Genomic DNA, 24,235 nt, shown 5'->3' on the forward strand with positions numbered 1-24,235 from the left:
GGTGCTCAGGAAATCTCCTGTCACTCTGAGATGGGCTGGAACATGGTGCCATGTCCAAGCTTCTAAATACAGTTCAGGCTGGGTCATCATGACAGATGCTGAACTGGCACCACTGTGGGAATTGAAGTGGGAACTCTGACAGTGCTTAAATGCCATGGCCCCTGGGCTCAAAGTCTTCCTAGGCAGGGACGGGGAGAGGCAGGGCAGAGTCTTGTGGGGAGGAGGGTAGGAGCAACTTTGGCAAGGAAATCCTGCTGTCTCGGCGACACTGCCACTCTTTCAGAAGGCAACAGACACTCAACAACACACCAGCTATTTTGGAAGCTGTCAGTTTCTGAATTGCTGACACGCTTGAAGGACACTGTCTCTTCAAGGGTCATTCTGACCCTTCAAGGTAGGTAGGCCTGGGGAAAAACAGAGGCTTGCTGAAGCCAAGATGTTGACCATGGAATGAGTGGAATTAAGTGACATGGTGAGGATGACTCAAGGAGTTGGGAATGGAGTTAAGAATAACATGTTCACTTTGCGATTCCCAAATCAGCCTTCTACACAGAAGACAGTGTAAGGCAATTCCTTACCCCACTCCACCCTCCTTTTCTTGGCCATCATAAGAACTCCACCCTGGGGTTAGCATCCTTTGATGACTCATTCCCTTTTGGGAAGAGCTTTAGAGGAAAAAGAAAGACAGGAGAGACTTGGGAGGAAGGCTTTTCCTGGAGGGTCTGGGAACTTGGGACCTGAGGGTGGGATTCTAAGTTTTGCAAGCATCTTAATCTGGGTTTGTTGAGTTGTAAATATAAAGACACTCAATGATTTCACTCTCAATGATTGCCTTGTGCCCCCAAAGTGAACTTCTTTCTGCCATCAAAGCATTTGATTTTAGGGTTTCTGAAGGTGGTGTGGGATGGTGGATGAGGTGAAGTTTCAAAATGGGAGAGATTTAGGTTCATTTGTTCTCTCTAATACTTCTGGATGGGTGGCACTGGGCATGTTCCCTTGTGTAAGTCTCAAAATAGGGTTAAAATGCCTACCTTTCAGGCCTCCTGCTCATGCTCCCTGGGAGCCTCACCTAGGTACTAGATTTTTTTTCTGCCTCCTCAGTGTGTTTTCCTTATCCTGAGCCAGGTGAGTGTTTCTGACAAGGCTGTCCATCTGGAGTCAGGGCTTCCTGCAGCTTCCAAGCTCTGCCCTGTCCTTTCCACCTCTCATGGAACAATGCCTTTAAGCAGTTTTTTCAGCCTCAGTTGCTATCTCTGCTTCTCTGCTCAAGGTGAACGTTTGCTCCCTGGCCCATTTTCCTTACTGAAAACCCAGCATACCTCTTTTCTTAGTGATCTACCCTTTTCTCTCTTCTTTTAGACCTTATCACTTTCCTTCTCAGATATTGTGCCAGCCATTATGGACCAAGAGAGCATCACTCAAGCAGACCCACACAAAAGCAGGCTTCCTTACATGGCATTTTCATTGTTTCTTCTGCTTTCCCCTCTTTCTTCCTTTCCACCATTTCTCCTAACACCATTCAGTTTTGATAGTTTTGCCCTAGGCCCTGAAATATTTTCTTCATCATGTGATCTTTTCCCACTCTGTATTTTACATTTTCTTTGGTGAGGTTTGCATTTATTCATTTGAAAGTCTTCTTTCTGCCTCTCTGATAGGGACAGGGAAGTGACTGGGAAAAGACTTAACACGTGTGGTCATTTTCTGTTCCAAATGATGGAAAGAATTTATATTAAGTATATTCCTATTGTGCGCCAGGGGCTTCACTGAGACACATGGTATCCACTATCTCCATTTTAGATGAAGAAATTGGCTCAGAAAAGTTAAGTAGCTTTCCCAGTCATAATCTGGGTCCATGGAAGTCTAAAGGAGGTTTGCAATCTTTTGCCTTACTTCTCAGCGACTCTGGAAACCCCACTTCACTGCAGACAACAGAGACACTGGATGTGTAGGGGACCTGGTGAGCACAGCAGTCATTCTGTTCCTGAAGGAGGAGGATATCTCTGTCTCACTACCTCTCCCTTAGCATTACCAGCTCTAGCATTTGTAGAACTTGATCCTTTCCCCATTTTATCCTCATGATTATAAGTACCTTCTCTTCTTAGGTTAATGTGGAGGAGAGTTAGTATCTGAGTATTTTCTAGGTGTTTGACTGAGTGCTTCTCACAGAAGTGAGGGAACTCTTTGAACTCAGTTGAAACCCCTGAAAGATTTCGGGTCAGACCTTGCCAATCAGTTTGACACAGCTCATAGTCATACAAGGAAAAGCTGGTAGTATTCCAGTAGTTCAGGTTATGATGTCAGGAGGTGACCCTGGGACTTAATAGGGATTTCACTGGGGACATGTCATGCAATTAAGACACCTCATTACTAGGGATATATTTGTCTCCTGGAAGAAGATGAGAAGAATAGCATTCAAGATTCTTCATCTGGCTCCAGCCTACCCTCCCAGATCTTCTCTGGCTATATCTCTTCTCTTACTTTGCTAAACCTACAGCATCTCATTCATTAATTCATTCAACAAAAACATTTTATTGAGTGCATAATAGGCGCCAGACACACTGTTTCAGGTGCTGAGGATACAAGAGGAATAACACAGATGTGGTCAGGATGACATAGATTGCTGCTTTCTAAATACGTTTGGTAGATTTTATTGCCATGCCTCTGCCAGAAAATTCCCTTTTCCTAGAAGACCCCTCTCTTTCTTCCCCATTTCTGCCTTTGCATCTCACAGACATATCTTCATTAGGCCCAGAAAAAATCCCTGGACTTGGAGAGATTTCTCTTACCTCTAAACTCCCATAGGATTTTGTTGCTATTTCTCTTAGATAATAGTATCTGAAAATCAGCATTCAGGTGTCTGGATCTTTTTTGTTGATAAAGTATTAATGCAAATACACATACACAGGCACTTTGTTAATAGTTCATAGAAGTTTCACAAAGTAGATACAAATGATATCCTCATTTTACAGATGATAAAACAAAGGCTTAAGAAGTTAAGTGACTTGCTTAAGGTTAGATGGTTGGAAAGAGGAGAGATGAGCTCAAGAACTCAGTCTTTTGGATCCTAAGCCCCAGCATGCTGTGTGCTATGGTGGATTTTGACTATTCTACTTTTATTAGACTTATTTATGGACCTATCCTCTCTCCCTAAATGATTGTATAAGCTCCTGAGGACATGGATCATCTCTTATTCAATTTTGTGCCCCTAATAACACCTAGTACATTCCCAGGTCCAGCCTAGAAAATGAGTATTATTTGCTGAACAAATGAATGATTGATTGAATGGATGAGTTTTGATTACTGGAGAGGTTGTTACATTGTTGTCAGCCATGTTATATTTAGTAAACAGGATGGTTTTCTATGTTTGCATGGTGAGTTGGGTAGATTTTAAACTTGGAATAGTTGGTGGTCTCCTGGGATCATTTGAAGGGCATTCCTGGCTGTGCTCAAATGTTTACCATACTTACATCTTTGAAACTGCCACATCCAGAGGCACTCTCTCCAGAAGTCATAGTTAAATTACCCTTGATGTTTAGAAACTGGCTTCTTAGTTCTTCCCTTTTAGTGCATCATCATGAATTTGTTTCTTTATTGGTGCTCAGTGGGAACATTCTAACAAGGTATAAAGCAAATGCTTGTAGGGCCTTTGGAGAAAGGCCCACTTTTCACATCACAGAAATTAAAAGGCCACAATGGCAGATATATAATGGTGCTATGACAGTGGCTGATGTCGGAGGTGGTTGTGGGAGGTTGGAAGTAGTGATTGCAAACAGCAAATAAACATTGACTTGGGGATGAGATAATGTATCACTTCACCCAGGAAAAATGCCAAGAGCCTCAGGATGGGGCCTGCGTTGATAGCTGCTCACCTGAAATTCATAAATCTTGAAGACCACCCAGTTTATCAGAATGAACTTTTGAAGGACCTTTGGTGCAAGAGGTACTTAGGTTGAACATTTCCATGTGGCTCGTGGCCAATTTTTGATTATTCCACTTTTGCACTGTCTGTGTGTTCATCAGGAATATTTTCTAACCCAAAAGTTGGTCTCATAAATATTAATTTTGTGGGAAGAATACAATAAAATATTTGAAATTTGAAGTTAGGACTGTTTTAGAAAATTCGGGACCCATATTTGTCCTTTATTTATTTATTTATTTATGTATGTTTTGTTTTTCTGATACGCTTGGTCACTGACGTAGAATCTTATATGTTAATTTCACACTTTACTGTTTATGAAGTGCTTTCATATACATTATTATCAGCTGAATTCTCTTCAAGCATAGATATCCACTTAGGACCATCAAAAACTCTTGGGTCCTGCACTCTGACTTGAGTTAAGCCTAAATAAACCAAATTCTGCACAAGTAGGGCCCACTTCAGTTGCCTTCTGTCTTTCAATGCTTCCATTAAAAATTTCTCAAAGCCCAAACATCTTCCAAGTACCTTGTAATGTTTTGATTAATGGTCTAGGCTAAAGCAAAAGGGTGATTTGACATTGACAGTGATCTTCAGTGTCTGTCACATTTGGATCTTCTACCTAGGTTGGATTGGGGATAGGAAGTGAAATACAGCAAAAGAGGCCTTTTATACTTGTACTTACTTACTAAATAATGTTAAGTTGATGAAGAGAGCTAAAATATTCCTGAATATAACTGCCCTTGTACTGACAGGGGAAAATTCCCATCAGATCTTCGTTTGAATTTTCCCTTCTCAAAAAACCAACAGTTTTAATATCCATAGCACTACCTTCTGATTGAGCAGCCTGAGCATTAACTCTGCGTTTCTGAGTTCAGAGTAGGATGTGCACAGCTCTGCAGTTCTAGTTATGAAAAATGGGCAACAGAGTATAGTGAAAAGAGCAACTCTAGTGTCAGACTAATTTAATTCCCACTCTAACACCTCCCATTTATATAATGTGAGACAAGTCTTTTATTCATGTCATGCCTCAAGTTTCTTATATATAAAATGGCAGCAATGATGCCTACTTTAAAGGTTTCTGTGAAAATTGTATGAGATAATAACGTATATAAAGTGCCTAATACAGTACTTGCTACTTCTCTTCCTTTTTTTCATTTCCAGCTTCAAAGCATGCTGGATCACTAGAGGTTGAAACTTTTGCATATTGTTCTAGGCTAAAGCAAAGTTTTTTATAATTTCATCTTTTACTTGAAATTTCAACTTTAAACAATTTTAAATCTAGGGGATACCTGTGCAGGTTTGTTGCATGGGAATATTGTGTGATGCTGAGGTTTAGGTTATGAATCCCATCACCCAGGTAGTGAGCACAGTACCCTATAGGTACTTTCTCAACCCTATGCCTCCCTCTTCCACCATCTAGCAGTCTTCAGTGTCTGTTGTTCCTGTATTTATGTCCATGTGTGCTAAATGTTTAGCTCTCACTTATAAAAGAAGATGAGATATTTGGTTTTCTGTTCCTGTTTTTTTTTTTTTTTTTTTTTTTTTTTTGAGACTAGATCTCATTCTGTTGCCCAGGCTGGAGTACAGTGATGCCATCGCAGCTCACTGCAGCCTCGACCTTCCCAGGCTCAGGTGATCCTCCCATCTCAGTCTTCCAAGTAGCTAGGACTACAGGCACGTGCCATCATGCCTGGCTAATTTTTGGATTTTTAGTAGGGATAGGGCTTTGCCATGTTGCCCAGGCTGGTCTCAAACTCCTGGGCTCAAGCGATCTGCCTGCGTCAGCTTTCCAAAGTGCTAAGATTACAGGCATGAGCCACTAGGCCTGGCCTGCTCCTGTGTTAATTCACTTAGGATTATGGCCTCTAGCTGCATCCATGTTGCTGCAAAGGACATGATTTCATTCTTTTTTTATGGTTGCATAGTATGCCACGGTATATATGTACCACATTTTCTTTATCCAATCTACTATTGATAGGCACCTGGGTTGATGCCATGTCTTTGCTATTTTGAATAGTACAGCAATGAACATACAAATGCATGTGTCTTTTTGGTTAAATGCCTAATATACAGACTCTATAGGGAACGTAAACAAATCAATAAATAAAAAACAGCCCCATTAAAAATGGACAAAGGACACGAACAGACACTTCTCAATAGAAGACATACAAGCGGACAAGAAACATAGGAAAAAACCCTGAGCATCACTAATTAACAGATAAATGCAAATGAAAATCACAGTGAGGTACTATCTCACACCAGTCAGAATGGCTATTATTAAAAAGAGGAAAAAACAACAAATGCTAGCAAGGCTGTGGAGAAAAGGGAATACTTATACACTGGTGGTGGGAATGCAAATTAATCCAGCCACTGTGGAGAGCAATCTGAAGCTTTTTCAAATAACTTAAAACAGAGGTTGAAGCTTTAATGGCATTGAGCCTTTGTCTGCTCAGCAAGAAACAGATATAAAAATTACTACTACAACTTCTTTGCAAAGACTCTCTCAAAGGCTTTGATCTCAGGATGACTTTGGGTCCTTGCTGTGGTTCTATGTATCGCTGAGAGAGGTTCTGCTTGTTAAGTGGAGAGTGCTGTAGGCAGCTGGTGAGACATGATGTGCCCTTAGTCTCCTTAATTGGCTTATTGGCATGGGAATTGCAGGCTTCAGGTTACTCCCTTTTCCCAAATAGAACTTGGAGGGCATGGAGAGCTCAGAGACACCATTCCATTACTAAAGCCAATTAACAGGCTCATTTGAGTGTTTGCTATCATCATAATTTTAGTTTAATCCAACCCAGGTTATAGTTCATTCCCTTGAAGCTCTGGACTGAGTATCAAATTTGGGCTCAGTTCGTACTCAGGTCAGTGCCAAATGCTCTGCTTCTGCCATATTTAGAGTTACTCTATGAAAAATTTCGTCACCAGCATTCTCTAAGCTACTCGATAAAGTCTGATAGCCCACAACCAATTTCCACTGCAGAGGTCCTCTGGAAATAGGAACTTACTTGCTCCTGGTACAGAGAGGGCTGCCTGGGTTTTAAGATTCTGGTATGTGCCCTTCTGTGAATGGGAGCCCTGAGATAGTCATGAGAGTTTTGGTTTTAGAGACTTTGGGATTTATGAACTAGATCAAGAAGTGGCTGTCCTACCAATATCAGATAGGAAACACCACTCAATGTGGTTGTGTACCAGTATTTGGCAGAAAAGAAAGTAAGATGAATTGTCTATCATCCGGGTGGGGTTTTTCTCCTTTAATTGTTTCAAACTATTTTCTTCCTTGTGGAAAATATGACAGCTGAGCTCCAGTCTTATAGAAGTTACACTGTGCATCTAATCTCAGAGCATTCTACATCTCTTATCTGACTCTACAGTCAGCTTACACATTTCACATAGAAACCAGGCTATCTTGCATCATTCATACAGGAGATGGGGCAAAGTATTAAACTGAGCTTATGGAATTCATAGTCTGGATAGAAGACAGAACTATCACTACCTGCATGTAAAAGAAAACTTTAGCATGTAGATGATAAAGTCTAAACTCCATATCCTGACACCCAAGATCTTCGGCCATAAATTTTTGTTTGTTCCCTGATGTCCCAAGAGTTTAGAATAGTGACTGGCACATAGTAAATGTTCAATATGTAGTCATTTAGTTGAGTTGAACCTGACCTTCCACCCTCATCATTTATCTTGCTTCTCCTCTCCCTTTACATAATCTAAACTCTGACATACCAGTTTGTTTGTAATTTTCTAAAACTCCAAATCCTTAATCACTGTTATTCCCACTACCTGAAATTCTTTCTCTATCATTTTGTTGTTTATTGGTTTCAAACTTCTATTTCAAGACCATATTCAAATGTTACCTCATAAAATCTTCTCAATCCTCTTATCATTGACTTGCTTCCACTTCAAAGCTCCTCAACACTTTTCCCCACCTCTGCGGGCGTATCTGTCACAGTCAGCCTTCCTTAACAGTTTCTATATCCTTTCTACCAAGTTGTGAGCTCCTTCAGAGCAAGAACCTGTTTTATTTGTCTTGGTCCATTAATATGTAACCTAATCAAGGCAAAGCAGAAATATTTGGTGATATAAAAATTGAATTAAATGTAGTCTTCTGTGCTGGAAATCCTTAGGCAGTAGAATGGATGTAACCTGGACTCTGGCATCAATAATGTATAAAATGGAGATAATAATAATAACAACTCTTAGGCTTGCCTGTACTAAGTGATGTTATGCATGTACAGTCTTGGCAGAGTGCCTGACAAATAGTAAGAGCTCAATAGTGTTGACCATTAACTCCAAGACTTGGTGGTCTCTAAGCTGTACTACTAATCCACCCATTAGACATTCAGGTTAAAAGGGACTTTATACACTTCTAATTAAATGTGCATGTGCTGTGCCATAAAGATTAAGGAAATTGGGGACCAGAATAGTCATGTGACTTGGCCAAGATCAAACATATTTAAGCCACCTTAGTTGTGAGGATGGTTAAAATAGTTAAGGGGTGTTACAGAGTTGCCAGCTGTTTTGGCTGGGTTCAACCTAGTATGCTTTTGGGGAGATCTGACCGTTGGATCAGGATGGAGAAGACCTACATTTTAGTACATGTTAATTTTCAATTTCTCTTGTTTCAATGTCTTTGTCCACAAAATAGACATACAAATACAAGCTATGTCTATCTTATCAATGGGAAGACAATATTAGGTAATGTGTAAAGTATAAATTAAAAGTTCTTTTATTATTGTTGTAGAGTGAGAATTGAACTTACTCTAAGCTAAACTCAACTTTCTGTGGGAACTTAGTGTTACAGTATTCATTTTATCAAAGTGAAATAGGTTAGAGATAGAAAGTAAAATGATGGTTAAAATCTCTTTTTAAAGGATTTTTTTGGGGGGATGAGAATAAATATGTTGCTTTGGCCCTGTGAGTCACAAAATGTTCTCTAGTGACTTGTAACTGGCTCAGTGCAGGTTACTTAAGTTTTCTCCTTTAGCTGCCTTGGTTACGTGTAACATTTTATGTTCCTGATTTACTTAAACTTATTCTGTTGAAATACTATTCTGACAGTATCTGATAGCCAAGAAATCCTGCATCATTCATATGAGTTCCTAATGGCTATTTTTTGAGGACAGGAAGTCACAAATTGCCAAGAATAAATGAACTTGAAAACACAGAGGTGTTTTTTGATCTTTAAGGGGCTGACTAATTATATTTCTAAATGGATGATCTGATTTGATTAAAATAACCAGCTGTGTGTTTCTTTCATGACTTAGATAACTTTATTATACATCCTAATTAATAGCTAAAAATTTAGATCTGGTTAGCCAAAATATTTTTTATAACTATGATTTAGAAATGTATTTTACAAAAGATTAAATTTTATTTTTACCTAGACTGTTAATCTTGACTCTGAGATTACTATTTTAAGAGTTTTGTAGGGTTGCTTACCCCACAGGTGGCCCTAACCCTTCTAGAAGCTTTTTAAAAAGAGCCTGTATAAAAGTAACAGTAACTTTATTTCAAGATTATAAAATTTAAGAAACAATTGAGAATAGAAGATTGGATATGCATTCATGTTATTGAACATGTGGGCTGTTGCTTACATTCTTTATATAAAAGTCACTGGATCCTGTTTTGTGAGAGAGTGAAAATCTAGAATTTCAGGGTATTTCCAGTTAAATAAATGTCTTTGAAAATCCTCTTCATGGACAAATACTGCCTATGCCCCCACAGACTTGCCCATTTCCTTTCTAGTAACCATGGGTTCCCCAGGAGTGTTCTAGCCCTCTTGGATCTCTTTCTCTTCTGGACTTCTAAGAGATATCTGAGACAGTATGTAATGGTGTGGAAAACTGTGTGGCAGTTATTTGTGTTGCTGTCTGATTATTTTTGAGTGCTCCTAGTCTCTACTGTACTGTACTTGAAGAGAGGTCCCATTGTGTACTTTGTTATTTCCCAGAATCTAGCACAGTGCTGGGCACATAGTAAGCACTCAATAAACACATAATTAATCAACACTAACTGGGAAATTTCAGAAGGTCTTGGATTCTGTTTCTAATTATCTGCATGGTACTTCATCTAAGGCCATATGCTGATAGGTGCTTATTGATTGATTTGATTGAAACTATAAGCCCTTATAGAATACCCACTCAATTATTTAACTCCTATGGTAATGTGAATCTGAGCCCCCAGTCTTTTTCCTTATTTAACTTGTCTTGTTCAAAGAGTTTTAAATTTGATGTTTCTAATTGAGGTTACCTGGGTTAGCACTTGCACTGGGGAGGATTCTTACATTCAGGTCATTAGAGGTGGAATCCTTAAGCTCTTTCTTTCCCATTGCACATTGAGGACCTAGGCCCCGCTGTGGTTAAATGGCTTGTCTAAGGTTATTCATTAATTCATTTGATGTTATATTTTGAGTCCCTGTTTTGTTCCAGATGACATACTGAGTTAGGGGTAGAGTCTCTTATTTCATAATTCTCTAGCCGTAGTCCCAATTCCAATCTCAACCTCAATTTAGCTACCATTAATACTTATCTCTTAGTGTAGTGATACCTTTCCTTCCCTTTCCCACTTCCTAAACATACATTGGAGAAATCATATGTCCAAAATTTCTGCTGGGTCTTACTTAAGGTGTCTGTTTCCAATTTTTTGTAATTGTGGCACTTTATGGTGGATTTCATAACTTTTCGCTTCCAAAGGCAGGACAATAATATATTTTGAAAATCTTTTTTTGAGGAGTTTTTTGAAAAATTTACAGTATTCATGATAAGTTAGGAGCTCTTAAAATATCTCAGAAACAAAATAGGATTTGGGAATCCATGTCTCAGGGGACATGAATTAGTGTGTTTGCCTGAGTTTGTGATGATATAATGGCTCTGCTACTGAAAGGCATATGGAATCAAGCTAGGATATAGATTTGTCACTCAGCAACAGCTGTCATCTTAGATAAGTAGTTCTACTTTTCAGTGCTTGGAGAAGACCAAAAATAGCTGCTGCTTAGTCCTAGGTATAAAATTATGTGCTTAGACATGTAAAACCTAGTTATAAAACTTTATAGATTTTTTGTGAGTGGGGGGAAGAGGGGGAGGGAGAATGAATATAGTGACTACAGTAGTGATTATGGGTAAACTGAAGTTTTTGGTCAGAAACTTCCCCTTTATTTAGAAGTTTGGTTTGGTTCTTTAACAACCTGAATATCTTCACAAGTGACAGGTGAGGAATTGGGGAGATGGAGAGAAATGACACTTTTTCCCCTGTGGGCACTTTATTCCCTGTGGCTTTGACACAGCTGTTAGATATTCTTGCCAGAGATGCTGTCTGGTGTTGCAAGAGAAAAAAGTCAGTGACAAAAGGAAAGAAAAGTAAAGGAACAATGGGATGTATCTTTCACAGGGCTGCAAACCTGCTGCAGGTAAGTGAGGTTGGCAGCAATGTGATTGGGCATTCTGTCCCATTCTTTTTCCATCTTACTAGTGCCAAGGATTGATGCTCAAGAAGCTCTGATCCTTGACACCATTGAAAAGTCACTTGTCAGAGTACAACACTTGTTTCCAGCCTTTACTCATGTATATATTTAACCCCAAGGAAAGCAATCAGAATTCTAGATGTTAAGGGTGGGTTAGAGAAATGGATTCTTAGGCTTGACTTGCAGCATCATTTGACTTAAGAAAATTATACTAGATAATCTGAATTTGAAAAATTTTAGGACATACAATTCTTGGCATTAAGTTCCTAAAGGTAAATATTTAAAATTCCAGAAAATCTTCCCTGGTAAATCTGGCTCTAGCCTTCTCCATCAGTCAGCTTCCCCTGCCCCCCAGCCCCACTTGTCTTCACGAGTGCAGAAGACACAGGAAAGGACCATCTGGCCCAGCATGCCAACTTTTTATTTGGTTGCTCTCAATCCCACCTTCCTGTTTGGATCACCCCTCCCGTCTGCCTATACTTCAGAAACCAATCAAGGTGTCTCCTGAACTCATTTATTTCCTTTGTTTCAACTGCCTTTTTGGGTAACTTTTTCCATATGCTTACATCCTTGACTCACAACAGAGGTTTTTTCCCATTCAACATGGCCTGATTAGACTCTTAGGAAAAACCATTTACTCAAATATATGACAAAGTACTTCTAAAGATCCCAAGCAGCTTTTCATTACTTTTGATGGCCATGGCTTATGTAAGTAGAGGAAAAATTTCTGTGTTTAAAAATAACTGACAGGCAGTGATGCTGAGTGGTATGGAATTGAAGAACATATTGTTAGCACTGAATCTTTATTCGCACAAATGAAATAGTCTAATCTAGGTTTGGATCTATAATTTATAATTATTTTAGTTTAATTTGGCATTTATTTTGTTGCCCCAGTTTGGCCTCATTCCCTTCAACATGGTGACATTAGTACTATTTATATTGCCTGTTGTGGACCAATTTTCTTCAGCTGTTGCTAAAACTTACTAAAATGCCAGATGTCACATTGGAAACACGAAACCTGAAAGAAGGTCATAAATCACAAAAACAAACCATAAAAAATAATAAAATACCCTGAGTGCTGTGCTCTGGAGCTTCCCAGCTTTAAGTCTCCTTTTGTTTACCCCTCTCCCCACTTCATTGCATTTCCCACCCCCATCTTTTAGGGCCAGGGGTGAGCGGAGCTCAGCAGTTTCTCACCTAAGGCTTGATTGTTTATTTTGCAGATTCTGAGCAGAGCACTGGTTCAGATTCTGAGGTCCTCACTGAGCGGACTTCCTGCTCCTTCAGCACTCACACTGACCTGGCCTCTGGTGCTGCAGGCCCTGTGCCTGCTGCCATGTCTTCCATGGAGGAGATTCAGGTGGAGCTGCAATGTGCTGACCTCTGGAAGCGGTTCCATGATATTGGAACTGAAATGATCATCACCAAAGCAGGCAGGTAAGGACAAATTCCTTTGAGTGGCCAGATTCAAAGAATTTGCAGAAGTAGGAGCCATTACATTCTTCCATTCTTATTTATTTGTGATGGCATCAATAAAACCAAAGCAGCTTGCACTCACTTTCCGCATTTGGACATCTTGGTAAAGTGGTTCTGTTGTGTTTGTTGTGATTGTATTATTTTCCTCCAAGGGCCAATCAAATGTAAATCATGTAAATCACAAACATTTTCCACCTACAAATGTATTTCAGCTAATATTGGAAGTCCATGGGATCTTAACAGCCAAAATATATATTTCCAAAGCAAGTGTTTACTTCACCATTAAATACTTTCAAGAAGTTTGCTTCCCAAATAAAAACTTGCATCTTCTAAAGTATTTAAAGCAACAATGCTTTTGTAATAATTTTTTAAAAAGAATTGGCTTGATGCATTTTCTGAGCCTTTGATGTCCATTGTGTTTTATCATTGACTTGAAATTATTACACAACTTTATTGGTGACCTATGGAATTTCTTGCAAAACTGTTTTTCTAGGATTACAAAGTTTTAAAAACACAGCTTCTCTTGATATAGTCACTTTTAGTTAAGCTACTCCTTTATTAGTATGTTTCAGCTTTCCATAGTTAAGTATCTATTTTGTGCTGGACACTCAAAATACATCTTCGAAACTTACAGGAATCCTATGAGGTTGAACATAATCATCCCATATATGGATTAGGATGCAGAGGATGAAAGACATTAATTAGCTTGGCTGAGGCACATGGGTACTAAGAGGCAGCTCCAGAATTCTGCATAAATCTGTGTGGCTCTAAAACAGTGGTCTCAACTCTGAACTGTTAAGAAATTGCTGTAGTTCTTGCCCCTTGGATTCAAAATGAAACGATTTAGATAAAATTAAATTTGGGCTGGGCACAGTGTCTCACACCTGTGATCCCAGCACTTTGGGAGGCCGAGATGGGTGTTTAACCTAAGGTCAGGCAGGAGAATCGCTTGAAGCTGGGAGGCAGAGGTTGCAGTGAGCCGAGATCATGCCATTGCACTCCACCCTGGGTGAGAGAGCAAGACTCTGTCTCAAAAATAAATAAATAAATAAATAAATAAATTTGGACTAAACTTTTCAGCATGTAGGAATAGTTCACTGAAATTAAGCAAAACAATTATGCTACTTTTGTGTTTTCAAAGCCAGTGTACATAATCTCACATGTCATGGGGAACAAAAATGACATCTTACTGATTGTGAGCTGTTTTCATGAACATAGCCATTTAAAGTAAAATAATATTTTGATTGGGTCCAGTTTATCTACGTGTATATAAGGAAACCTTCCAAAACAATAAGATATGACAAAAACGTGAAATTAGAATAGAGCTGAAATTTTGTTTATTTTCTTTCTTTTCTGGAGCTCTCTTCCTTCTCTCAGTAGTGAATAAAACCATTAAAGGCTTCCTAGGGGGAGAAGCTGGGCTGGATAACTGTGTTCAATATCATCTCTTTTTCGTTGATTGGGTCGCAGGGTACTTCTGTTCCACATTTTGGGGTGTAAAGGCTTGGAAGAAAACAAAGTAACTCAAGGAAATTTTTTTAAAGTTTGTGGTAGAAGAGTTGTTTTAGAGAGAGAAGAAATATTACTTTTTTTTGTCTATAAGATTTTCCGGTATTCTTTTTGGGTTTTTACTTTATTACTCTTGGGTCTGTTTATTCCAGTCATGTTTGTTCCTGATATCACTCCCTTATTCCCTGTGCTTTAGTGAATTGAGTTCATTTGAGCATCTCCTTGACAACCCTCTTGTGACTCATTTTGTAATTCTTCTGCAGTATTTTCATTTCCATATCTCTGATTTCACAAATTCACCTTAATATCTGGATACTCTACATATTCCCCAAGACAGACACATAGTTTGTTCTTTAGTAATAATTGAAATCCTTTGTTTAGGTTTAGAAACTACATTAATTGGTTCTGTATTCAGTTGTCTCAACTGTTGTTACCACATCTAATTCTTCTCAGGTAATTCTGAAACAACTCAGAATCATACAAATAAGGCTTTCTCTTCTGTGAATTTTCTTCGTTCCTTCTCATTCTCCTGGTTAATTTCTTGCTTCTCACTCATTTTTCTTGCTATGCAGTATTGTCAGTATTCTTTTCCGTTTTAATTCCGATCTCCATCTTCTTAGTTATGTTAGTTATATATGGCTTTCTCTCCTTTTTCTCATTTAGATGATCTTAGTCACCATCTACCTCCTCCCACACTCCAAACTGTGATCCTATTGATTCAGAGCTGCTGAAGTCTATAGAGCCCTCAGTCTTTGAGTGTACCAACCCAACCTGCATGATCAGCACCATGGACAGAGGTGCTGGCGAGGATTAATGGGTTTAGAAGACAAAAGAACTGGCCTACATTTAGCCATAAAATTAAAACCAAACATCTCTTTTTGTAAAATATGAAAGGTTAACTTTTTCCTTAGAATGTTGTGACTTCACTTGATATTCTATGCTAAAATGTGACAAAAAGAAAAAAAAGGCTTGCAAAGTTTTTAAGAAGAGAATTCAAAGGTAGTCACAGAATTTTAAAGCAAGGGGGCACTGTAGAGATTATCTAGTTGATTTCCTTTGTTTTATAGGTGATGGGGTTAAATGATTTATCCAAAGTCACATAGTTCATTCATTTTAGAAGTTGGGTACTGGAAAGGGATGGGTAGCTTCTCCATTAAAGGTCATATAACTGTTCCAGACAAAACAGATATTGAATTAAAAACATCTAACACCTTTTTTTGTAAAGGTATGAAGAAAAGAAATCTCTCTCTTTCATGTAATACAGCCTCTCTAGGTGACTGGGGGAAACCATATTTTCTTAACTCAGGTAGTAAGTGAGAGGACTTTTGCCCCATCTCTGGCAAGATGCCCTCCAAACATTTACATATACAGGGAAGCTATAAATCAGTGTTATTAAGAAGGGAATTACTTATCTGTATTTAAGTGTATAGATCAATGTTCCCAAAATTTTTGGAATTAATTAATGCAAATTAAAGTGCCTTACCTATAGTGAATGTTAGATTTAGTCAATGTGAGTATCCCATCATCAAATTTCATTAGCCCACCATAAGACAAAAGTATGAGGCTTTTAAATAAAAATTGTGAAGTAGGGGGATAAATTTTTAAATGATATACCGCTAGAAGCTTCCGAAGAGTAATAAGGTGAGAAAGATGAAATAGTTATGCATTAATTTTGTAAATAAGAATTAGCCACCATCTCTATTAAAGGACTGTGATCCTTCTTGTGCTTTCTCTCAGATATGATTATCATGTCACTGACCTACTGCCAGGGGATATTAGCCTTTTGGGTTGCTTTTCCTGGATGAGTAGTGAGTGTGTAACTAGAACAGAGAGCCTCTCCTGTGACGAACCAGTACATATTTGCAAGATGGCTGTCTGAGGTCAGGGTATGGTCTATGGCCATGAAATGGAGCAAAGCCAATTAGGCCATATGTGGATCAAGCCTGTGACCTTGACCTCATTAGCACCGTGCTCTGCCCAGCTCAACTAACTAGCCCCAGATGGTTAAGCTTAATGCAGCATTTTGCATACAAGTAGCCTAGAGCACATTCAGTGCAATCCAAATTTTTGAACTGAGGACTTTTTATGTCCGGCTTGATAGAAAAGAGCTTGAGCTTGATGTTTTTCTTCTTTCTTATGGTTAAAGAAGAATGGTGAACTTTATTCTAGACTTATTGAAACTCAATATCTCTTTTGGGCTGCTCTGTCTCCTCCTCTCTTCAATTATGAGAGAAGTCGTAAAGTGCTATATCCTGACCTCACTTGCTTTGGCAAGTTTAACAAGCCATTGTGGTAGAAACAAGGTATTGCCCAGAGGCCACGAGAATTCATTTGGTATTTGCTTCCAATTCCACAGGGTCCTTCCTCTGACACACACGTTGACAGCCTGAGAACTTGCAGAAAATTTTCTACAGTTTTATGCACTAAAAAATCTTGATGGCTCTTTGTTTGGAGACTGGTAGCACCTTCCTTTTTTCTTTTATACTTGAGAGACTATTTTTAGAGTGGTTATTTTCAAATAAACTCAGTTGAAAATATTTTATGATAACTTGCAATAAACTGAAAAGCTCTTTGGATTATAAGAGTGTAAGTTGCTATACTAACCTTTAAACAGATTATAGCTAATAGGAAATGTATGCATGGCTACACACATGCACACACATGCCTATGTATACATATATATCACAACAAAGATTAACTAAAAATACAAAGCAGGGTTGAACACTTGGAGAGTATGAATCATCAGATAGGTCAATTTAAGTTAAGAAGAGATACTAGTTCAGTAGTGTAAGTCTCCAGTATATTTCATAGTGATAATTTCCAAAGTGAAAAAAATTAGTCAACTTTGAGAGTTAGAGGACATTAGAATTTGATGTGCTTAGAGTACCTAATAAGAATACATTGTTTAGGCCGGGCGCATTGGCTCACATCTGTAATCTCACTACTTTGGGAGGCCGAGGCGGGCAGATCACGAGGTCAGGAGTTCGAGACCAGCATGGCCAATATGGTGAAACCCCATCTCTACTGAACACACACACAGACACACACACACAGAAATTAGCTGGGCGTGGTGGCTCATACCTGTAGTCCCAGCTACTTGGGAGGCTAAGGCAGAAGAATCCCTTGAACTCGGGAGGCGGAGGTTGCAGTGAGCCAAGATTGTGCTACTGCACTCCAGCCTGGGTGACAGAGCGAGACTTCGTCTCAAAACAAACAAACAAAAACACATTGTTTAAGCTTTTACCCCTGCTACTTCTCCCACTCTGATTTCTGAGCTTTCTGTTTTATTCATCTTTATAGGAGGATGTTTCCTGCCATGAGAGTGAAAATCACTGGCCTAGATCCACATCAGCAGTACTACATAGCAATGGACATTGTGCCTGTGGACAATAAAAGATACAGGTAACAATAACTCTGGGATGCGGAAATGTGGATATCACCAGCATTCCAAGACAATTCTTCAAACTCCTTAGAGGATATATTTTAGCAATGTATGCTGTACAGGGAACAAGGAATGCAGACTATGCCAATGGCCTGTGGCAGAGCACCAGGTGGAAAAAGCGTTAAGTTTGACCTGGGATTCCCCACTATGTCTCTGGATAAAATGGGATTGTATAGTGTCTCCCAAGGTAGCAAAAATCAAGTGGATCTTAAGTCTAAAATTAATTTAATTAACATTGGAAGTGATTAACATATTGAATAATTTGGTTTGTGAAATGCTAAATAAATTGGGGCGATTTATTTTGGAAAGAGGAAGGAGAGGTGGAACAATAAATCATATTAAAATGTATATTTGATGGATCACCCCATAGATGATGGAGAGGAAGAACAGGAGAACTGGGTAAAATTTCAAGAAGAATATCTACTTAGGGAGAATTATTATTCATTGATATGGGTTGTGAGATTGTTAAGTAATTTTCCCTCAAACTGATTCAAAGCCAACATAGTCTCCATGTCTCTTGGATGGCTTATACATTGCTCTTGCCAGAAAAAAAAAGTTGTGGCTTATTTGTTTTCTTGAGGTCTCACTCAAATCAGTAAATCATTACTCATTTTTGAAATATCTAAAGTGTAACAACTTGGCCTTAAACCCGTGAATAGGGAGGCAAGAGTTGATGAAAAAGGCCAGGACTAGTATAGCAAGTGGGGAGAGAGCTGGCTGAGAGAGACACGGTCTGGATTTCAGGACTTAGGAGAAAAGATGCTTCCAGCTTGTTTCAGGGGATCTTGGGATTGTGATTTGGACTGGGTGCCTCTACTTGTCAGGGTCCAGGTCACATGTGGTCCTTTAGAACTGAGAAGCAGGGAAGTACCAGATCCATGGAGATGTTTCTTCTGAACCATGAGAAAATTGTCAAAGTTGGGAAAACTGACTTCCTTTGCTACCAAACAATGTCTTTTTTCCAGTGACTTTGTGGGAAAATAGTGTAGAAGATGATGTTCAAAACAGGTTCATCAGACAATGTGAACTGGGAGTATTTGGTGGTGCTTCTGAAATGGTTGCAGAGAGGCAAAGGCCCATCATAGAAATGTCTCAAAGTCCAGATTCTTAGCAAGGAAATGGTTAACCAGTGAGAGGCTTGGGAAGGCTCTGCACATGGCTGCATTTTATAGGACAATATGGAAGATGTTTTTAATAAGGAACAAAATCCTGAACAAATGGCCAAGGGATTATATGGTTTGCATTTGAAAGGTGAAAGGTTGCAGTAAAATGCCTTTTCTATAGCTAGACATGTGAGTTCAGGATGCCTGTGTGCACACAGGGGTGCACGGCATGGAGAGACGGAAGAAAGGAAGACGGCCGTGAGAATGTTTTCCTTGCGAGGGCTGTAGACTTGATCATTAACCACAACACCTCTCTGCCCTCCCCACTCCATCCTTTTGTCCATTTCTATCTCTATTTCATTTCCCTGGTTATCTGCCCTTCTCTTTTCCTCCTTTGATTCTCTGTTTCTTTCCCATTACTTCTCCATTCATGTAATCTCTTTGTTTTTCTCTCCTTTCCCCTGTCTCAACTTGTTTCCTGGGCCTCTGTCCCTTCTCTGCCTCTGTCTCTGAATTTTCCTCTCTTCCTCTTTATCTCAGATATGTGTATCACAGCTCCAAGTGGATGGTGGCTGGCAATGCTGATTCGCCTGTGCCCCCAAGAGTTTATATACACCCTGATTCTCTAGCTTCTGGAGACACCTGGATGAGACAGGTGGTCAGTTTTGACAAACTCAAGCTTACCAACAATGAATTGGATGATCAAGGACATGTGAGTCAAAGAATCCTATCTCCCCTTTCTTTCTCTCTTCCTCTGTTTGCTTTAGAGCTGGCTAGCCCCAGTCTTTTTCAGATAGGTAAAATAAGGAATCTCTATGCCACTTTAAGTAATTTTAAGTAAGTAAGCATAAAAGTGTTTTTTTCCAGTTAAATTCCATTTATTACAAATCTAACATTTAGCAAACATCTGTTGTATATTAAGTTGTGTTTACCAGACAAAGTCCTTTTGCTCCAGAGGCTTACAGTCTAGTCGAGGAGGCAAGATAGCAAAACAAGACAAATCAACCAGTGGTTAAAAAAAAATCACAACAATCAGTAGAATAACCCATGAGGCCATAAAACAAGAGAAACAAGTGAATGACAGTTTCAGCTAATTTGTCAAGAAATTTTTTATACGGAAGACTAAATCTTAAGGCTTTCCAGGTATATTTGGAGCATGTGATGTTATTAATTTATCTTTGGCAGTGAAACACATACTGAATTTTCACTGAATGGCGGGACCCATACTGGGTGCTATGGGAAGATTGAATAAGCTAAAACCATTGCTTCCATCTTCAAGGAAATAACAATTTTCTGAAAGAGTGAAAACCCATATCTACCATTTACTCTCACATAACAAAATAATGTTCACATATTCAATAATGAATGCAAATAATAGGATGTAGAATTTAAAGACAGCATGACTACATGCTGAAAATTTGAAGCTGGAGGGAACAACTTGTCACATGGCAGAGGTTCTGAGACCTTTTAGTGACATGTTGTCTATTGGTACTAAAGAAGTCATTCAGCATTATCCAATTGAAGCAAATGTATTACTTTTACCATCCATGATAAGGATGTCCTGCTATTTGGTTTCATGTAATGCTATTTAATCACTTAGTTCTTCCTGGGCAAGTATACTGATTTCTAGTTTTCTGTACATCTCACCTCCAATCTGTGCTTTTCTTATAGTGCTTCTACTTAGTGATTTATTTTTGCATGAGAGCAAAATGTAGGTTCCTTAAAGCCAAGCCTGGTACAATTCCCCTTTTTATTTCAGATCATTCTGCACTCTATGCACAAATACCAGCCTCGAGTTCACGTGATTCGCAAAGACTTCAGCAGCGACCTTTCACCCACTAAGCCTGTTCCTGTTGGGGATGGGGTGAAAACGTTCAACTTTCCTGAGACTGTGTTCACCACAGTTACGGCCTATCAGAACCAGCAGGTAAGAGGTGGCCCTTGAGAGTCTTCTGCTACATCTCTTTTTAAAACAGTCTCTTCTTGCTTTGGGCAAGAAATGCTTAGTCCTGCATGGCACTGAAGGATTAGTATGAGAGACAAGAGTTTTTCAGTACACACAGGGCATTGGTGATAACAATATGGTAGTGCCTAGTAACAGCTTATACAGTCTAGGTTTAGATCAGAGACAAGATCTTGACTGAGAGGACCAAACCTATTAAATTATTTTTATGTCTCTCTGTACTTGCACCTGTGTTCATGATCTCTACTACATCCTGGCAAATGATCCTCATCATTTGAAATTCCTTTGCAAGTATTGAGGTTTGAGTCATGCCTTCTCTCTTATATACAGTTTTCTGTGTATCCTTCCACCAGGCTACATCAAAGTCATCAAGCTATTGTGGGCCTATTTAAGACCCACTACTTTCACTTACACTTTCAGATTTAATTTACTTCTTTGTGACCACTGGCCACATCCTAAGATCTGTAAGTTTATATCTGTAATAATTCATTCATTCCATAAATATTTATTGAGAACATACTATGTTCCAGATTTAGCAGAGAAATAGAGCTGATTAAGATGAATTTTTTGTTCAAGAAAAGAAGAATTTTTGTTGAATGAAAGACATATAAAAAATAATGATAGTAAAATGAAATAATTCAATGACAGAGATGTAGGCAGAATGTTTCTTGGTTTGTGGAATAAGGTAAGTTTTCCTGGAAGAGTTGACACTTTTCTGATGTTGACACACACACACACGAACTAGCCAGAAGAATGCAGGAGAAATACATATAGGAGAGGGGGAAGGAGAAGTCAAGCCTGGAATTACTGTGGGTATTCTAAACGTGTTTTTTTGTGTTTTTGTTTCTGTATTTTTTTTGGAGGAAGGTGGCTAGGTGGACTTACAAGTGGTCTCACTTTACCCAACTCCCTAAAAGTTGCATAAAAATGCAATTTTTGTTAATTGGATGGTGTTTGTTTGTCAAAATATGTAATTACAAAGATTCTGCAGTGAACCTTTCCAAAACAAAGAAATGTTTTGTTTGTTTATCTTGCTTGAAACTGTGCTCACTTTTATTTGGGGCCTATGGAAGCAAAGTGAATGTACACCATTATACTCAATACCTTTTGTATTGGATGCTCTGCTTCATGCTCTAACAATGAAAGCAGTATCTAGAAAAGCATTCATTTACTAATTCTATATCAAGTGCTTATTATGCGCAAGGCAGCTGAAGGTGAATTATGTAAGTATTGACTCATATAAAAAGGGTATTTCTATCTTTCATGGTCCTTCTGCATAAGATTCCTTAGGTATTATTTACTTTCAGGGGAATTTGACATACAACAAACCTTAGTCCACTAAATGTTAAGTATTATACAGCGTTAGACTTCTCAGCAGCTGTGAAGTGTTTTCAACTTCAGATTTTCCTTGTGAATGCCACATTTGATCTAAAATAGAAGAAGAGCTTTAGTTTGGTTTGGGTGCTATTTAAGAAGCTATTAAACCATCTCAAATTCCTTAGATAGTAAAATTGCAGAAGCCATGGAGGATCCATACAGAAAACTGTAATAATTAAGATTTTTCAAGCTCTGATACAAGATATAGCATCAATATAGACATGGACTTTGGAGCAACCAGAACTTTGGGATTAGTTCTGGCTCAGAAGAAGGGGAATAAGAGTCTGAGTTCTTTGGATAACTGATTAGACTTTTCTAAGAATACTCCAGCCACAATTTAAAATAGTTTCTGATGAAGGCAGCGATGTGACAATAAATATTTCAACATCAGAATTTACTTTGTAGAACACTGAAGAACAAACATTCTACTGCCTCATTGAGATCAGTTATAGAGACTAGGAGAGCCATTATTGTAACCCAAGTTGAAACTAGAAAGCTACAACTCACTTTGACAATGAAAGAGGACCAAGCGTGGGTTTCCGACAGCCTCTTCACATCCTTTACCTTCTTTCATAGACAGTGTTCTAGCACATGAGTACATTCTACTCATAGAAATATTTTGTTTACATCTGGGCTGAAGTGGGAGCAGGATACCATGGTTAAGATCATGAAATTTGGCAGCAGATAAACTTGGTTTGATTTCTGATCTTTTCACTGACATTGCATGGCATTAATTTCTTTCAACTTGTGTTTCCGGTCTTGAAAATGCACCTACCTCGTAGTGCTATGAGGACTAAATAAGGGAACATGTATAAATTCACTGACACAAACCTGACATCTAATTAATAGTAGTCAGCCTAGGTTGCTCCGTGGCTGGGTCTGAACAGGCATGAAAAGCGGGGCATAGAAGCAATTTTAAAGAATAAATTGCTTATTAAGGAAAAAGTGCATTGTTGGAAATTGGAGGAGCTGCAATGGCTCTCAAAGGAATTATAATCCATAGGTAACTACTTTGATCTCTCTGTCGTCATGTCATATTGGTGAATTCATGATGTGCTGACATGCAAAATAGATGAGTCATACTCAATTCTGCCCATTTTGGGATCAAGATGACAGCTTTTGCCTGTTTAACAAGCCTCTAATACCTGGATAAATCAGCAAGCATGCTTATTTAACATTCCCTTTGGCTGCGCAGATATGATTTAATATAATACAGTACCTTCTAGTAATACAAAATAACCTTGGGTCTTTCCCCCAGGAATCCTGAAGTTTGCATCCTGTAGGTCAGAGCTGTTACCTAACTATACTTTTCGGACTTGTTATGAAGATGCCAGGTAGCATAAATTGTTCTCTTTTGTGAGCTATTTTCACCTATTACTGTGTTTTTATTCTTCATAACATTCTAGAATGAGAACAATCAATACGGCAAAATTATTTACTTCATTTATTTCTTTTTAAAGAAATGGTTAGGAGACCTGTGAAATAGTAAACAGAAAAAAATTTAGTGGTAGGTCCTTAGTGTTCTCAGGAACTTGTTTGGGGAAACACTGAAGAAAAGACAATAGAGGGAATGTAATGGAAATGGAACATTACCCAGACTTTCTAAGGAAAAGCAGTGTCCTGGTCCACAGACAGCAATGGGCTAGACATTTGGAGACCTGGGTTTTAGTCTTAAATTTTCTACTAGCTACACATGCTGCTCTGAGCAAATTGTGTTTTTTTACAATAATTGTGCTTCAGTGCTTCAGTTTCTTCTCTTAGAAAATGAGGAATTGGCCTGTGCTTTACAAGGTCCCTGAAAGCTCTGGAATTCTAATTTATCCCTCTTTTTTTTTTCTGCATGATTTTAAATGAGGATTGGGAGCAATTGTTCTCAAACCAAGGCAATCAACACAATTTTCAACTACTGAAAATTATTAGAATGTTCATGTCTAAAAATTGTTTTTATTCACCAGATAATCTATACCAATACATTTTT

The 24,235-nt window shown here is 38.6% G+C and overlaps 1 protein-coding gene across 2 annotated transcripts in view; it reads left to right on the forward strand.

Moving 5' to 3' along the window:
* TBX15 (T-box transcription factor 15) overlaps positions 1–24,235 on the forward strand; it is a 119,046-nt gene that overhangs the window by 56,902 nt on the left and 37,909 nt on the right. For both annotated transcript variants that reach the window (XM_058439818.1, XM_032151954.2), the window contains exons 2-5: positions 12,611–12,824; positions 17,673–17,774; positions 19,458–19,629; positions 20,677–20,844. In XM_058439818.1, coding sequence (XP_058295801.1) covers positions 12,724–12,824; positions 17,673–17,774; positions 19,458–19,629; positions 20,677–20,844 — 543 coding nt within the window. In that variant the 5' untranslated portion in view covers positions 12,611–12,723. The remainder of the gene's footprint in view (positions 1–12,610; positions 12,825–17,672; positions 17,775–19,457; positions 19,630–20,676; positions 20,845–24,235) is intronic.

This window comes from Hylobates moloch, unplaced genomic scaffold (genome assembly GCF_009828535.3).
Source record: "Hylobates moloch isolate HMO894 unplaced genomic scaffold, HMol_V3 SCAFFOLD_5, whole genome shotgun sequence".
NCBI classification, from domain to species: Eukaryota; Metazoa; Chordata; class Mammalia; order Primates; family Hylobatidae; genus Hylobates; species Hylobates moloch.